This window comes from Octodon degus, unplaced genomic scaffold, assembly GCF_000260255.1.
Source record: "Octodon degus isolate 3935 unplaced genomic scaffold, OctDeg1.0 scaffold00126, whole genome shotgun sequence".
NCBI classification, from domain to species: domain Eukaryota; kingdom Metazoa; phylum Chordata; class Mammalia; order Rodentia; family Octodontidae; genus Octodon; species Octodon degus.
In genome coordinates this window covers 1,869,183-1,886,534 of record NW_004524702.1, presented here as the reverse complement: position 1 = coordinate 1,886,534, position 17,352 = coordinate 1,869,183, and the positions used below count along the sequence as shown (strand labels likewise).

General features: G+C 52.6%; 1 protein-coding gene across 2 annotated transcripts; it reads right to left on the bottom strand.

Annotated features, from left to right (window-relative positions):
* Positions 1-9,130: 9,130 nt before the first annotated feature.
* Ss18l2 (SS18 like 2) lies at positions 9,131-11,466 on the bottom strand. 2 transcript variants are annotated; one of them, XM_023700618.1, is made up of 4 exons: positions 11,329-11,466; positions 11,029-11,105; positions 10,664-10,713; positions 9,350-9,418 (listed from the first exon to the last, which is right to left on the bottom strand). In XM_023700618.1, the coding sequence occupies exons 1-4, from the start codon at positions 11,395-11,397 to the stop codon at positions 9,381-9,383; spliced, it is 234 nt and encodes a 77-aa protein (XP_023556386.1). In that variant the 5' UTR covers positions 11,398-11,466; the 3' UTR covers positions 9,350-9,380. The 2 variants fall into 2 exon arrangements, with proteins under 2 accessions (XP_004640808.1, XP_023556386.1); XM_004640751.2 differs by lacking the exon at positions 10,664-10,713 and having other exon boundaries at positions 9,131-9,418; positions 11,329-11,462.
* Between the last annotated feature and the right edge of the window lie 5,886 nt (positions 11,467-17,352).

Here is a 17,352-nt window from a genome sequence, read left to right as displayed (position 1 = left end):
GCGGGAGAGGGGAGGGGCGCTCAGCGGGCGGAGTCCGCGCCCGCCGCCGTACGCCGACCTGAGGCGACGGCGCGAGACGCGAGACGGCCCTCCCGCCCGGACCCCGGTCGCGGCGGCGCGCGCACGCACCTGGCTGGCCTCCGGGCTCTCCCGCTCCCCGTCGGCTGAGGAGAAAGCGCCGCCACAAGCGCCACAGGCCAACGCCACTAACGGAACACCGCCTCCTCCCGCAGGCGGGTGCCCAGTGCCACGCCAAACACCGCGAGAGAACAAATATCGCGAGAGCACAGCCTCGCTGGGAGAGGGGCGGGGAGCGCTCGGGCGCGCGCACCTACCTGCCCGTGCATGCGCCCTCGCTGCCCCTCGCGGCTGGCGCGCGCTCCCGAGGAGTGCTCGCGCCCGCTCTCCGTGTTCGGTCTTTCTCTGCCTTGCCCTTCCGGGTGTCCTGAGACTTCCCTGGGTTGGATCCAACTCTGTGGAAAGGAAAATAATTGTTATTTAAGATGGACTTTCTGGGGCCGGGGAGATGGCTCAGTGGAATAAGCGCTTCCCTGGCAAGCGCAAGGGCCCGAGTTCAATCCCCGGTTCCACCAAAAAAAAAAAAAAAGAAAAGATGGACTTTCTGCGCGGAGCGTGGAGAATGTGGGCACAGCAGCTTCTGGCACACATCTTTGTGGTTTGACAGTCTCCAGGGCAAGGATTTTTCCTGCCAGCGTATCCTGGGGAAAGGCCGGCTGGCCCGCTGGTCTTGGCGCCCAGGGAGAAGGCCAGATGCTGTGACTGACCAGCTCAGGGCGGAGCTGGGACCCCGAGACGGTCAGGGAGCTTGGCTGGCGGCAGAGCCATGGCTCAGATCTGCGAAGCCGCCTCGCCTGTGAATTTTACGCCCATCCTTTAGCCTCTGTGCCACTAATTTGTCTTTTTTTTTTTTTTTTCCTTTTTGAGACAGGTTCTCGCTGTACAGCTTAGGCTGGCCTTAAACTCACTTTGTAGCCCGGGCTGGTCTTGATAATTCTCCTGCCTCAGCCTCCCGAGTGCTGGGAGCACAGGCCGTGTGCCACTACACCCGCTACTAATTGGTCTTAAAGCATGGTTTTACAGCAGTCCCTAACATATCACGCAGGTTGTGTTCCAGACACCCCCGCGATAAGTGAAGATCAGCGAAGCAGTGACGTTATATTTATTTTAGTATTTACATTTGAGGGCTTTATAAACCCTTCCCACATGTTTACAAACCTTACCCACACTTTTAAAAATAACTCTAATGTTCTTAACCATTTTCTAAACTTGTAAACCGAGGTAATTTTTTTTTTTTTTTTTTTTTTTTTTGGAACTGGGGATTGAACTCAGGCCCTTGTGCTTGCCAGGCAAGCGCTTATTCTACTGAGCCATCTCCCCGGCACCTAAACTGAGGTAATTTTAACAATGTAGGTATACTATACAGTACTGCAAAATCCCGCGATATGGCAAAAAATCTGCAATAAATAATTGAGATTCATATTTTTTGAAAACCAAAACAGCAAGTCCTCAAAAGTCGAGCCACGACATAGCAAGGAACTACTGTAGATGGTGTTTGGGTTCACACTTTTCAGGTATTTTAGCGCTGTTGGAAGCCATACCCGACCTGCCGGAAACCAAACATAGGACAGCTGCTATCTCCCTTTCCTTTCTCTCTAGACGCAGCCTCTAAGAAGATGATGTGACAGGAAGGTGTTTGTTTAGGACATGCGTTGGTCTGTATGTGTGGGTCCGGCAAAATTCCTGCGTGCATGGAAATCCTAGGCCTCGCAGTGCTGGTGGTAGCAGGGAGGCCTTGGGAGGGCAAGAGCCCCCGAGAACCCATCTCTCATGAGTGGGACTGTGTCCTTACAAGGAGGGCCGAGGCCGGGCGCAACTTGCTGGCCTGCGATCCCACCACTCTAGGAGGCGAGGCAGGATTGCACCTACAAGCCCACCCTGGGCGGCTTAGCAAGTCTTTCAAGGTAAAAAATAAAGGGGAGGGGATAAGGATGGAGCTCAGTAGATCCCTAGTACTAAGAAAAGAAGAAAGAGGCTCGAATGAGACCTCCTGCCCATGTGAAGACGGTGGAACAGTGTGTCTGTGGACCAGGACGTGGGCTTTCGCCACATACCCAGTTGCTGGGGCTCTGATCTTTTAGTTATCTTTTTTTTTTTTTTTTTTTCCAGCTGAGAACTTATTCTTTGGCCCAGGATAACCTCAAACTCATGACCTTCCTGCCTCAGCCTCCAAGTAACAGAAATAACAGGTGCATACCCTGTGCCTAGGGTGAGACCTTGAACTTGAAGTTCCTAGTCTCTAAGACTAAGAAAAATAATTTTTTTGAGAGGGAGGATCTTGCTGTGTAGTTCAGGCTGGCCTTGAACCCATGGTGATCATCCTGGCTCAGCCTCCCAAGTGCTGGAATTGTAGCATGCCACCATGTCCTGCTGGAGATACAAAATTTTGTTACCTCGCTATATGGTTATGGTATTTTATTACATGACTCCCAAGGAACTAAGAAGGAACGATCCTAAGAAACTACATCCAGGGAACAAGGAAGTAACACGAGGACCATGAGGGGCGAAGTATGTGACGTTAGCCCCGCCCCCCGGTGGGTGTCTGGGAGCGGCGGAGCAGCAGCACCCGACAACTGTCCCTCTGGAGTGCGGCGGGGGCTGTCTCCTGAGGGCCCTTGGCTGAGAGCTGCCCTGGTGGAGACCCCCAGGCTGTGGCTTCTGTGCCTGGGCAAAGGCAGACTCTGGGCTCAGGAGAGTCCTGGGAACAGAGGGCAGGTGGTCAGGAGTTAGCCAGCCAGCAGGAGAAGGGATAATGTCCAGCAGCACTGGAGAGAAGGTCAAGAATAAGAGAATAAATTATTTTTCTTTTCTTTTTTTTCTGAACCGGGGATTGAACTCAGATCCTTGCGTTTGCCAGTCAAGCGCTTATCCTACTGAGCCATCTCCCCGGCCCCTAGAATAAATTATTTTTCTTAGTTTAGAGACTAGGAACTTCAAGTTCAAGGTCTCACCCTCGGCACAGGGTATGTACCTGTCATTTTTGTTACTTGGAGGCTGAGGCAGGAAGGGCATGAGTTTGAGGTTATCCTAGGGCAAAGAATAATATCCTGGGTGCCAGCTGTAGATGGCCCCCAGAGCCTCATGTGTCCAGAGGTGGGGTTCTGGAAGGTTCTGGAATGTGGCTGCTACAGCTGACCCACCTCAGGAGCCTAGTGAGAGGCCAGTCCCTCGGGTGCGGCCTGAAAGGGTCTCTCTGCCTCCCAGGCTCCTCGCTTCTCTCTCTGCTGTCTGCCCACCACGAAGCAAGCAGCTCTCCTCTGCCAGTGCCCCCACCCTGCCTTGGAGCTAGCCACGGCCTGAAATCTTGAACCAAGCCAAACCTCTGCTCCTTTATTTAGTTAGTTTTTTGTTTTGCTTTTCTTGAGATGGGGGTCTCACTCTGCAGTTCAGGCTGGCCTTAAGCTCACTTTGTAGCCCAGGCTGGTCTCAAACTTGCAACGATCGTCCTGCCTCTGCCTCCTGAGTGCGCCATGATGCCTGGCAAAGCCTCTCCTCCTTTAAGGGGCGGGTTCTGGGGACTGGGCCTTAGCAAGGACAAAGTGACGAGGACAGGAGCAGATGCCCCAGCCCCATCTGGCAAGCTTTCTGCTTGCTGACTGGGGAGAGCTCTGGGGTTGAATAGCTTAGACTTTTTCTGTGACATACAAAAGCACCCAGTGCTTTCCAGAGTCCTTGCAGCTTAACACCTGGGCAGTTTGTGAGGCATCTCTGAACCAGCATGGTGTCCTGGTCCATGCCAGGGTGTGGGTGTCTTTTGTTCTGCCAGACGTTAGGACTCCCTAAAGTCCGGTGTCCGGTGTCCTTCCACTTCTGTTTTCCTCAGCACAAGGCTGGCCAAACAAGGGCTCGTGTCATGGTTGAACCAATGACACATGGATGCTGCTGCTCCTATAAATGGACCTTCTGAGAGGAAAAAAATAGAGTTGGGATGAAGGATCTTCCACTCTGGCCTCTGCCCACACAGCTAGCTCCTTTGACGGTCACATTCTGGGTCCCCTGTGTTGAGGACCTAGCTGCAGTGTTATATCCGCAGGTCATCTCTGACTGTCATCTCAAGTAGCTGTCCAGACATGCCTCGGAGGGTTACCTTGCATAATACTCTGAAGAGCATGTTTGCCTTGTGCAGCTGCCCGCATTTATTGCCTCTGCTCCAAGGTTTTATGAGCGAGAACACTGGCTTCCTCACTACGGTCTTCTCAGCACCCACTAGCTGAGCAATAAATATTTTTAATTAATTCAATAGAAGGGACATGAATGCAGTTAGGAAGGAGATTCACAGCACAGCTTTTGTGGCTTACAGATCACCCACCTGCCCTCATGCGGCTACTCGCTCCGCTGGGCGCAGGCCAAGGCAGGACACTCTCGGCTCGGAGGGGGTGGATAGCTCTGTGGCCTGAGCCCCACCTCTTCCTGGGTCTCTGTATCAGTTACTTTTCTCTTGTTGCTGGGACAAATAGCCGACACTCAAAACGAGAGAAGGAAAGGCTTATTTAGCTCACAGTGCCTGGAGGTTTCAAGACACTGAAGGAGAGGCTGGGGCGCTGCCCTGTCCAGGATGACCCTGCCCACTCTTCTGAGAAAGCACAGGCTAGCCTGTCGAATGGGTGGCGCCTCTCTGGCCTCGCCCTCGGCCCCGCCCAGGTCCTCAGGCCCCGCCCCAGTCCCTGGCCCCGCCCTCTGTCCCCGCCCAGTCCCCGCCCTAGTCATCTGGCCTCACCCTGTGCTCTGGCCCCGCCCAGGTCCTCAGGCCCCGCCCTGTGATCTGGCCCCGCCCACGGCCCCGCCCAGGTCCTCAGGCCCCGCCCTAGTCATCTGGCCCCGCCCCCGTGGGCCCCGCCTTGGTCCTCAGGCCATCCATTGCTGCTCCAGCCGTGTCTGCCCCGTACCTTACATGAGGCTTTGGGGGGACAGTTAGACACAAACCATAACAGTCTCCTCCCTGGGCGGCAGCACTAGCTGCCCACTGGCCTGGGGTGCCTGGCTCTCAGGCGGGCAGCAGCCTTCCCTTCCCTCCGTTCGCCTCACTGCAGACACCCATCCCCCTCTGCGGCTGAGGCAGAGGAACCGCTCCACCATCCTTTCCACTTTTGTAGGAAAGGCCGCTCAATTTAGAGGTTTTTTTTTTTTTGCTCCCAATGCCTTCAGGGCAGGTTTGGCTGGCTTGAGCTGTGGGGATCCAACCACAACAACCTGAGCCTGACTGCTTTGTTGAAGCAGCCACTTAAACAACTGAGCTAAGGGGCAGGCCCCCTAGAGGTTTCTTGAAAGAGAATTTCTTCTCCTGGTGGCTTCCTGGGGGCCTCCCCCTTGGCCTCAGCACTCTGGTAGGGTTGCTGGCCACACAGCATCTCCAATAGCCCCAGCTGCCTCCGTCACCAGGAACAAATCTCCATTGCTTGCCACGTGGCCATTCTTCTGTCCGAGGGTCTCCTCAGCAGTCTAGTCACTCCAGGGAGCAATCTGGCTGCCCAGGATCGGGGGCCCCAGGCTTGCACCCCCAGGGATAGCTGGGGGATGGGGCTCAGGGCAGGGGTTTGGGGTCACTGAGCTGTGCCCTTCTCTGATGCCCCAACACACTCTCAGCTGGAATGCAGCACTAGATTTAACTTCTGAGAATTGCTTTTACTAGACAGGATCTGTTAAAAGCATTGCACAAGGTAGAGCAACCTTAGAACTGCGACACTATGCATCCAGCTTAAGAAACAGTTAGGCGTCTTTAGTACTGCAGGATTAGTGCTTTGCGCTTGCCAGGAAGGCCCTTAGACCACTGAACTGCCTCCCCAGCATTTTTTTTTTCTTTGGTACTGGGGTTCAAACTCAGGATATTTTCACATCTCTCTGTGTCTATCTCTTTCTGTCTCTGTCTCTGTGTCTATCTGTCTCTATCTCTGTCTTTCACCTTTGCACTAATCCTGCAGTACTAAAGACGCCTAACTGTTTCTTTTTTTTTTTAATAAACTTTTCCTGTTATTTTTATTTATTTTTTTAACATTTTGTGTGTGTGTGTGTGTGTGTGTGTGTGTGTGTGTGTGTGACCAGCTCAGCCCACCAGGGGGCGTGGCTGGCTGGCATGTGGTGCTGGAGGATCGAACCGTGGTCCCTGTGCTTTGCCACGCTTGTTCCAAGTAGGTGCTTTAGACCACTGAGCCATCTCTCCAGCCCCAGCCTAACTGTTTCTTAAGCTTGATGCATAGTGTCGCAGTTCTAAGGTTGCTCTACCTTGTGCAATGCTTTTAACAGATCCTGTCTAGTAAAAGCAATTCTCAGAAGTTAAATCTATGGTACTATATGCTGTGCTGGCCACCAAAATCTGGTGTGATGGCACATGTCTGTAATCCTAGTGCTGGGGAGGCTGAGACAGGAGGGTCACTATGAGTTTGAGTTACGTAGTGAGACCCTGTACCAAATAAATAAAAATGTATTTAAAAATTTAAATAAAAAAAGAAAACAAAGGTTTTGTAAGCAAGAAGGGTTGAAAGGAGGGGAGGGGAATGGGGAAGAAAAGAAGAATCAAAATATACTGCTACAGGTACAAATTCCTTAAGGATGCCTGTCGTAATGCCAAAATGGTCAGCATCGCTCTCTACATTATTATTGATGGGCAGGCGAAAAAGCAAGGAAAAGAACAGATGAACAGCCTATTAAATTTGACTTTAATAAAATAGGTGTGAAAAATTGAAGAAAAATAAAAACAAGCTGGCTTGGAAATCCAGGTCCTGGTGTGGTTCAGAGGCCATTTTGTCCTCGAGCTGGAAAGGGCAGTGAGACTGAGCAGAGGCAACCACACGCTGCAGGAGATGCTTCAGGTCCTTGTCTCAGTCCGAGAAGTCAGTATTTATAATCCCAGTTGTATTGGAATTCCTTCAAGTTGATTCCAATCTACCCCTTACGATGCAACGGACAGCGAAAATAAAGACACTAAGTTATATCTTCAATCATCAGAGTCAAGGGGCTCTAAGCCCAGCCATGAAGATGGCTTTCCGGAACCCAGAGAGCAACCCAGGGCCTCACCCAGTTTTATTTAATGGAGGAGTGGCTTGAGGAGGACTGACTGAGAATTGTGGGAAGTAGGTGATCACTGTGAGCTGAGCGAGGTGGGTGGCCTGCACTTACCTCCGTCATATGCCGAGAGGATATGCAGAGAGAGAATTTGCTTTATATGGTATCTAATGTTTTGGTAAGTCTGGTGCTTCAGCTCTGATGTAGCCTTTCAAGCCCCAGGAAGTCATGGCCTCTGTCTCGAGGCTCGATCCCAGCTGGCGGCACAGAGCACTGGCTCTTCATCCTGTCTTAACCCGGCTCACATTAAGGAGCAGCAGGTATAGGCTACCAGGGAAACACGCTCGCCACCTCCAAAGACTATCCCCAGCACCTCAGCTAGACCAATACACATTGCTTAAGGCCAACTGAAGGGTAAACAGAAGTCCTGGCCAGCTCTGTACAGAACAATACGAGGAAGTGGGGTCGGGCTCAGCCAAGATGGAGACAGCCGCTCTTCTTTCCAGGACAGCTGCTCAGGTGGGCCTCCACAACACACAGTGTGCTGGGGCCATCGCCACAGCCACCCCGCTGCCTGGGTCCCGGTGGCAGGATGGCACAAGCCTGGGCCTCGGGCTCCCTGGAGCTAGTGGGGAGAGGTGTCTGGAGAGAGCAGTGGCTCTGCAGCCACAGCTGTGTGCGCAGCCTTCAGATTTGCCCATTTGTTCTCCTCCTGCCCATGAGAACATCCTGCAGAAAGACAAGGCAGCTGCTGCTGCATTTGATGCTGAGGCCCCTGGGACTCCTCAGGGTCCCCTGAGCAGGAGCCCCAGGTGTGTCACAGACCTTGGCACCTGACTGAGGAGGCTCTTCTGACGTGCAGGAGAGCAACACCCTGGGAACAGCCCCAAGGGCTGCTCAGGTGCTCGGCTGCAGACATTCTGCATGAAGCCCGCTGCCTACAGCAGCAACCTAGTTCCACACCCCCTTGGTGTTTTTTCTTCCTCCCCATCTCACTTCCCAAGGCTTTAACCCTGCTTCTTGATTGAATTTTTTTTTAGGGAGATTTATTTTTGTTTTGTTTTTGGTGCCAAAAACTGAACCCAGGGATTCCAGCTTGCTAGGCAAGCATTCTACCACTGAGCCAAATCTGGTGCTGGCCCTGCCCCTGGGGCACAGAGACTGACTGGATGTGGTGGTGCACACCTGTAATCCCAGCGCTTGGGAGGCTGAAAATAGGAGGATCACTAGAGTCTGATCTGTGTAGTGAGACCCTGTATCTGCCCCAATGACTGCATGAGGGGGTAACTAGATACAAACCATAACAAGAAGCAAATTTGGGGTGACATGAGTGGCACCAAGGAACTCTGAGATGCTGACTGGGACCCAGTGTTCACCATGCAGCAATTCCTGCAGACAGTGCAGGTCCAGTGGGGAGAAGAGCTGCCCCCCACCTCAGGCCCCATGCCCAGGGAATGGCGAGGCCTCAGGCCAGGAGGAAGCACAGCTGCAGCCTGAGGAGGCAGCACCAGGGCAGGCCAGCAAGAACCCTCCACAGGACCACCTAGTAAGAGCCTGCCAGCCCACAAGGTTTATTTTCAAAGAACCTGAGAAGACCGCCAGGCCCACATTTGCGGTGAGGAGCAGACAGGTACCTGTCCATCTGGCAAGCTCTCAGCAGTCTCAGGGACTCCTTTTTTTAAAGTTCATTTTAAAATCTTTATCTCTCAGTAGACTAAGTGTTTGCCAGACAAGCACAAGGGTCTGAGTTCAATCCCCAGTTCCACCAAAAAAAAAAAGTTGTCTTTAAAATCTCTATCTCCATGGTTATACTCATCACGGAGTGGGTACATGTATGAAATGTACCTTTTGGGGGTACCTGGAATTGAACCCTGAGCCTCAAGCACACTAGGCAAGTGCTCTACCACTGACCTACATCTCTAGCCCTCCAGGTCCTGCTGGTTGCCCAGAATCTACTCACTTTTCTCGTCAGACTGAAACTAAGATGTAGTCTTAAAGATGCTCCAAAACCCATTCCTGTTCAAAGAAAAAAGGACGCCTGGAGTCAGTTCCAAGGGATCCAATTTATTATTAAAATAAATATTTACATTGAGAATACAATTAAGTTAGTAGGTTTCTCCACATTTTCCCATTTGAAAAGGCGGCACAGAGGTTTCATTCACGTTCCAAGCAATGGAGATGATAAAGATCCTACTTCCATTTCACAGAAGCGGGCTTATATCTGCTCACCCCTCGCAACAGCCAAGCAGAAGATCACGCCGTTGTTTCTGAAGTACTGGCTGGGCTGGCATCTGCTATGGTAGCTAAGTAAATGAGGTTTCTATGTAACACCTGCTGATACCTGTGGGGGAACAGCAACTATTAGGAAAAGCTTCCTTTAATGACCATGAACAAATCCTAGGAAAGAATTTACTCACTCTAGTGGAATGGCTCATTACTGACTTGATTTAGTGTTGTCAACCTTCTTGTTGAACAAAAGAAACAATATATAAATCTTGGCACTGTCAGAGCTCCTTCTCCAGGCCAAGCCCGACTCTTCCCGCCTGCACCATGGCAACACGGTCTCACTCCCAGCTGCTTTATTCTCCACACAGCAGTCTCAGCGATCACTTAAGATCAGGTCATAACTTTAAAATCCTGCACAGGCTCCCCTCTCATTCAGAATAAAGCTGTCTTTCTTGTATCCTACAAAGCCCTACATGAGGGGGACTTCCAGCTGCACAGCTGGCTCCCTCACCTCTACTTAACTGTCACCTGTTAGAAGGACTTATGAAACGGCACTCTCCTCCCTACTGGCTCTACCTTATTTATTTACCGCGTTAGGGATCAAACCCAAGGCGCCATTCATGCTACTGCTTTACCTAAGCACTAGTGCCCTTCCTCCCTGTTTTATTCTACCTAAACTACTACTAGGTGCGGATGGATTTCCTTCTTTCTAGATCCTGGAGTCCAGAATATCAGTTCCATGGAAGTAGAGTGGTATATTTCTTACTACAGACTCCGGCCAGTACTCTATACTACTGCTGAACAAGCTTCAAAAGGAACGAGACGCTTCAACTATAATGTGGGCTTGCGCAGGGCTTTCCAGTCAAGGAGCAAAGCTCTCCATTCGGAAGGACAATCACACTAGCGCTCAGAAGCATAACCTGCCGGGAATGTAGCTCAGTGGCACAGCACTTACCCAGCAAGCACAAGGTCCTGAGTTCGATTCCCAGTACCAAAAAACTCAAAACAGAAACAGAAAAGATTCAAAACAGAAAGATTCCCTAACTTTCTTATCCTGCATTTAAAACGACAGCACCAATCAGAATATTCTGCAACCATTCCCCACGGAGAAAAATATAAACTGAAAAAAATAAAACTGCTAAATATCACAGTCATACATCAAGACTTACTCTGCCACTGTAGGCGGCTTTGGGGGAAGGTAAAGTATGACTTTCTTAAATGTTTCTTCAAGGACAAAAAATAATTATTCTCTATAAGAAATGGGTCATAACTCATTGACCACATTTGGAAAAAGACTGAGACACTATTTTTTCCCATTTTGCTACTGGTTAGAAAACACATGAAGTTTTGCGGAATTTACCTTCGACCTGCTTTGGGCATCCTTTGTTGGTGCTTGTGTGCGGCTCGCAGCTTGCGAGAAAAGGAAAGGGGACTGAGCAGCCAGACGGCCTTTCAAACAAGGCTGAGATTCACGGGGCCCCTGCTCCGCTCTCCGGAGCCCCGCTCGCGTGTGCGCCCCGTCCACCCCTGCCGCCATCCGCTCTGCAGGGAGAGTATCCCAGCGCCGAGGAGGAAGCCACGTCTAACTCCGGGATCCGCAAAGCCCTGGCTGCATGGTGTGGGCCTCCCTATTCTCGCCTGCACAGCGAGGCTCCACTGCGATCCACCACGAAGACCCTAGCTCGGGACCGCCTCCGCCTGGCGACCGGGACGAGGGGCACTCACTGAACGCACTCGTTCGCGCAGCCCTTGTTCTGATACTCCACGATGCAGCGGATCAGTTGGTCATTCTCCTCCAGGAGCTGCAGGACCAAAGAAAGGCTCAGCGGGGCGACGCGGAGGCCGCGGAGCGGGCTGCCCCGCCAGGCCTGGCTTCTCCGCGGACTCAGCCCCGTCCGCTCCCGTCTCTCCTCGCCCCACGGCCGCTCGCTCCGCAGGCTTAAAGTCTCCACCGGAAGCGGTCGCTCCGGGGAGCTCCTGCGCCCCCGGGGCCCTCGGCCTCCCTCTGCCCGTGACGACGCTCACTCGCTGGATCGTCTCTTGATCAACCACCGCCTTGCCTCTCATCCAGTAGGGTACGAAAGCCACCGACATCCCGAAAAGCAGCGAGGAGGCCGACCTCTGGGGCCTCGCCGCGGCGCCTCCTGATGACGCAACACGACCAGCGTTGCTACACTCTCGAAACTGATTGGTTCTTAGCCTAAAAGAGGGCGACAAGAAAGTCACACGTGATCGGACGCGCAAAGAGATGACTCCTGAGCCCCGCCCTGAGGGAGCCGGGGCGGCGCGCGCTTGCGAGTCTGCAAAGCTAAGCCTTTCCTTCAGCTGCGTCTGCAGGGCGTGCTCTGCGGAGGAGCTTGCCAGGTGTGGTCGGCTGTGGGATTAGTGGTTGAGACACACAGATGGGGCTTCAACCTCACTGGCCTTTCTACCTTAATGACTGTGGAGGGCTAGAAAACACTGGTGTCGGCTGTGGGTTTCCTCTAGGCGGTAACTGCGTATAATGCGTGCAGCTGGGCGGACTTCCCAAGTCCCATAGCTACCGAGGTCCGAATCAGAACGGAAGCTCCACCGTCCTCGTCAGCTCCCTGGGTTCTTTCGGTGTGCTGAGGATGGAATCAAGAGCCTTCGGGGCTGCGCCCCGGCCTTTTTTTTTCTTTTTGAGACAGAGTCTTGCTAAATACTCATGCCGAGCTGGGACTTGCGATCCACCTTCCTCACCCTCTTACTAATGGGATTACAGACGTGTGCTTGGCTGGTTTTTGTGCGATCAGAGGAATCAGGAATGCCTTGGCACGGAACAGGCTTCTATTTTTCAGACCATTTGTTTTTCTTTTATTTATTTATTTATTTTTATTTTTATTTTTTTAGACCATTTGTTTTAAAACCAGGAATCAAATAAATAAATAAATAAATAAATAAAACCAGGAATCAAACTCCTGTTCTCGCGCTTGCCAGGCAGGCGCCGTGCCGCTGAGCTATATCCGGCCCCAGGTTTTTATTTTTATACTAGAGCTCAAAGGGGAAAGTTGTGAGTGGACAGGACCCCCAGGCTGACTCGTAAAAGGACGGAGTGCTGCACTGCTTTGGAGGCATCTCCGGAGCAGGGAGTGACCCAGTTTTTTGATGCGACCACGGATAGAGCTGAAGGTCATTTGTGCCTGCTCTGTCGTGCCGCCCCGTATGACGTGTCTCATTGCCATCTTCAGTGTACATGTCTGGATGTGTAAAGTGTAGGTGTGATTTACTATGGCGACTATTCTACGTGTGACCCTCACCATCTGGAAGCTCGCCCCTTCCTCAGTGGGTTTGATTTAAATGATTTAAAGGTATCTTTGTCACCTGCGCAGTCTTGGAAGGCAGAGCTGTTGTCTCATCCGCCTGTCTCCAGCTGTGCTCCCTCAGTGTCCCAGCCTCGGCCAGTTCCGTTTTTTTTTTTTTTTTTTTTTTTTTTGGTGGAACCAGGGATTGAACTCAGATCCTTGTGTTTGCCAGTCAAGCACTTATCCTACTGAGCCATCTCCCCGGCCCTCCAGTTCCGTTTTAAATTCCTAGTTTCCCGGTATGTTCCTTGACCTGAAGGCAGCCTCGCTATCTCAGTACTGGGAAGGTGTTTTACTTCAAGACCCCAAGGAAGTTGTGCCTGCTCTCCTAGGCCACAGCTGCTCACAATGACCACAGGTTCTAAAGAAGTGTCTGTGGTCTTCTAGTCCATCCCGGTGGACGCGTTAACAAGGTTGGTCTTCCCTGAAGCACACAGTGCTCGGAGGCCACTTCTGTGGAAGGGAGATCAAGGAGGTCTGCACCCCTCAATGGGGTGGGACCTAGAGCTTCACTCTCCTGAGTGGCGGCTACGATCCACAGCAGGCTTGTCTGCTTTCCTGGCCCTCCCTCCACCATCCCTGTATTCAGAAGCTTTCATCTCATTTCGCTCTCATGCCACAGAGGGAGTGATGCGAGTCAGAGAAGTCTGTGATAGGCCTGAGCTGGAGAAGGTCTCAGGACTTTGTGGTTTCCAGGCCTGCACTATTAGCCACACAGCAGGCTCCTTCCCTAAGCACATTGGTTCTACAGAGAACGGAGTGGATTATCTGGCCAGTCTTCCATAGCCCCATTCCTGCTTAGGCTGGAATGACAACTGCATAAGAGGTGTTGAGGTGGGAGGTGCATGCAACCAGCCTGCTCCAGCACACAGGAAAGCCCTCTTATGGAAGAGATGCCTCAGTGGGAAGAAATGGAGCTTACGCAGGTGTTCAGGGCCTGGGCCCTCTTCTAGGAGGGCTATGAATGGTTTTAGGTGGAAGAGCAAAGGGTTTTCCTGGCGCAAGATGGAGAAAGGTAGATAGGGCAAGTGAAATGAGAAACAAAAAGAGCGGCAGGAAAGCTGCTACCAGTCTGCAGTGAGCACCGCGATGGGCGTGCATCTGAGTGACACAGGAGGAGACTTGTTGGACCTTGGAGATCGATTGGGAAACATAGGGTGAGTCAGGGATCCCCTTGGGGTTCTGGCTTGGGCAACTGAAAGGCCAGTGGTGCACATGGAGGGAGAAATGGAGGAGAAGCTGGGCAGGAATGGAGGGTGACACTACAGTGGAAATGTGCACTTGGACATGATGTCACGCCGAGATGTTGAGGTCACGGCTGGCTACTTGGGGCTGGAACTCAGGGGCCAAGGCTGGGCCAGAGATGCAGCTCTGAGCAACGTCTCTTGTGGAAACTGATTGGAACCGTGCAGCAAGTAAGAGGGCCAGGAGAGTGTGCTAGTTTTCCTCCTGGTAGAGGAAAAGAAAATGCAAAAGAGACTGACAGAGAGAGAGGGTGTGAGAAATTAAGGAGGAAACAGCAACTGAAAAGGAAAGCTAGAGCAGCAATGATGTATTGAAAGGTCAAGTCTTTATATCGGTAAACGGGCTGGGGAGATGGCTCAGTAGAATAAGCACTGCCTGGCAAGCGCAGGGGCCTGAGTTCAAGCCCCAGCTCTGCCAAAAATAAATAAATAAAACAAACTGTACCTCTTTGATTCATTGCATAGTTGCGTGTTCCTGATGTGGAGCCATGCATGCATCCCACCCCACTACATTGATAAACACTGTGCCTTTGATACACTTGATCAGGGCAGTGTCAGCCACGAGGCAGAAGTCAGAGTTTGAGAGGACTGAGGAATGGGGAAAGAGAAGCAGTGAAGCATTCAAATGGGCCGCTTGTCCCAGTGTTTGGGCTGCAAAGGGAACGCAGAAAGAAGGCAGTGACTGCAGGAAAGAGGAGCTGTCAGGAGCTCGCAGATGCCACATTGATAGTTTCTCTTTCTTGGGTGAAGTAAGCACCTGGAAGAGCAAAGAGGGCTGAGGGGTGGGACACCGAGGGGCTTGCGGAAGACCTAGGATTCCACATTGGGAGACTGGAGAGAGAACTGGCTTGGCAAGCTTAGGACTGCTGGGTGGCATGAATGACCTGATTGGGGGGTGGCAGTGTGCACAGCAATGACGGGCATGGTTGGGAGGTGTAGTACTTATGGCCAGGAGCAAGTTCAAGGAAGACAAGGTTGGAGTGCTGCCAGGCAGGTGTGACAGAAGAGGACTGTGCCAGGAATGGCGGTATTTTGGGAACCATGTCATGGGAGTATGGGCTCTGGACTTTCAGCTGAGAGGAAGGAAGGCATCCGAAAGTTCCTGAGTCAAAGAAAGTAGAGGAACAGCTGGCTAGAAGTTTCTTCAGAGCACAGTGGGAGGGACTCGGAGACCAGCCAAAGGGCAGGGCAGAGAGTGTGCGTCCGTGGTTACGGACAATCAGGTGGAGCTCTTCTGTGACAGTGCAGAGGTACTACGAGTGCAGGACTGAAAGTTGTGGAAGATGACAGTGATCTGGAGCCAAAGTGCCATGACTGGGGGGGGGGGGCGAGTAGGACTGCAGGCACTGTGCCTTGTCCCTGCCACCAGTCTACCCTGGTGCCAGAGCTGCCTGGCTGTGTCCTTCCTAAAGCACCTGTACCCCAAGTCCCGAGAGCCCCAGCCTCCAATTTCGAAAGCTCCATCTTTACACATCTAGCACCCAGTTTTCTTCCTATTTCTCATCCTAGTGCAATGGCAAGCGGAAACACCAAAACAACAGCCAGGACTTGGAGCAGGATTTATTTTATGTCAACAGGCACTTATTGGAGTCATTCCCAAAATATCAGTCTCTGTTTTCTGGTGGTCTCAGGCTTATCTGGGATACACAAGCAGGAAGTACAGAGACAGAACAGCGTATCAATTGAGGGTTGGTTTCTACCATGTGCACCACAGTGACCAGCTGTGCATCCTGGTGGCCAGCCATTTCTAAGGGCCAGAAGCAACTGGATGTGGCGCAGGAACTGTACCCGGGCAACTCAGAAGTGGAAGTTACTGCTGGGGGTGGTTTTCTGTTACACTAGCACGTCCACTGCCTGCGCTTGACCTCCTCTGACAGCCCTGAACCCTATGGATTTTCTCCTTTATGTCTGTCATGACTTAGCCTCCTTATCACTTGTCACAAGGCCAGAGCTGGCCATGTGGGAGGGGACCTTGTGCAGGGGCCTGAACTCCAAGAGATATCGATGGCAGAGGCCTCTTGGACTCCATCACAACTGTCCTGCTCTCATTTTGTAATTTCTATCTGGTCCACCATGTGATGGAGACTTTCACAAGTTCAGCTCAGGCCTCTAAGCCCCACAGAAACCTGTATACCCCGCTGCTACTGCATCATCCGTATTAGCCAGGACTCTGCAGAGGCCAATGAACAGAACATCCACGTCTATGAGGGAGGGGGACTCATTAGAGGAAGTGGCTTGCATGGTCGCGGAGGCCGAACCATCCATGGCAGGTCACAAACTTCTGAGACAGCTCCACTTTTAGCTTTAGCAGCTGAGTTGCTTTGTACAAAATGCTTGACCTGTTTCCGTATGTCCTAAACCTTCCACTAGGGCCTCTTTTCTCTCTAAGCCTTCCTATCTCACTTTTATTCTCTAAACTCTGTCCCTTTTTGGTGGCAAAACGTATACAACGGGCCAGAGAGACAGTTCAGTGATTTAAAGCGCTTGCTTAGGCAAGCTTAGGCAAAGCGCAGGGACCGCGGTTTGATCCCCAGCACCACACGCCTGGTCAGCCCAGGGCGGGCTGAGCAGGCCACTGAAACACAAAACAAAAACTGTACACAACAGACTTCATTACGTTAGCCGTTTCAAAGGCACAGTTCTGCAGCACTTCATACACTTACACTGCCGTGCAGCTGTCACCAGCACCCCTTTTAAGAGCGTTTTACTCCTCCCCAACTAGAGTTCTGTGCCCTTCAGAACATCCCCGCCTCTCTGGTTTTCTTTTCATCCCTCAGAGGAGCCCTGGCGGCCTTGCACACAAGAGGTCTTCGTGCAGGAAGATCGGTCCGTCTGAAACACGCTTCTCTTCCTCCGCCCCTTCCGGGGCTATGCGGTGAAGCCTGCCCTGAGGCCCAAATCCAAAGTCAGGGGTTGGGAGCTCCGGGGTAAATTCTCTTCTGCACCTGCTCCTGCAGAGCTCGGTGGATTTTAGAGGCTGAGGCGGGAGGCTCGCGAGTTGGAGGCCAGCCTGGGCCGCTTAGACTCTGAGTAAGTAAATACATAAGGGCTGGGACGCGGCTGGCTCAGCGCTCCGGGCTTCGGCCTCCAGCCCACCACATCACAAAGCCACCATCCCGGCCCCACTCCGACGACTGCTGTGCACTTATACACTTGTTGGTGGTTTGAGGCTGTCACCTGCCCCGTCCTCGTGACACAGCGCCCTCGTGGGCTTGCCGCTCCCGTGGACTTTGCCTCCGTCCACGCTGGCAGCGGCCGCGGACCCCACGCCCGGAGCACAGCGCAGCGCCGGCGCTTCCCCCGCTGCGGCCGCCCTGCCCTTCGCCCGGCGGGAATCCAGAGCACATCCCACACTCCAGGGGCGAGCCCTGCAGCTCCAGCCCAGGCCGGCGGGGAGCGCCCGCAGAGAGCGCGCGGGAGGCGCCGCCCCGGCCGCGCGCCCGGGATTTGGCGGTGGCGGCCCTTTAAGAAGGCTTCGGACT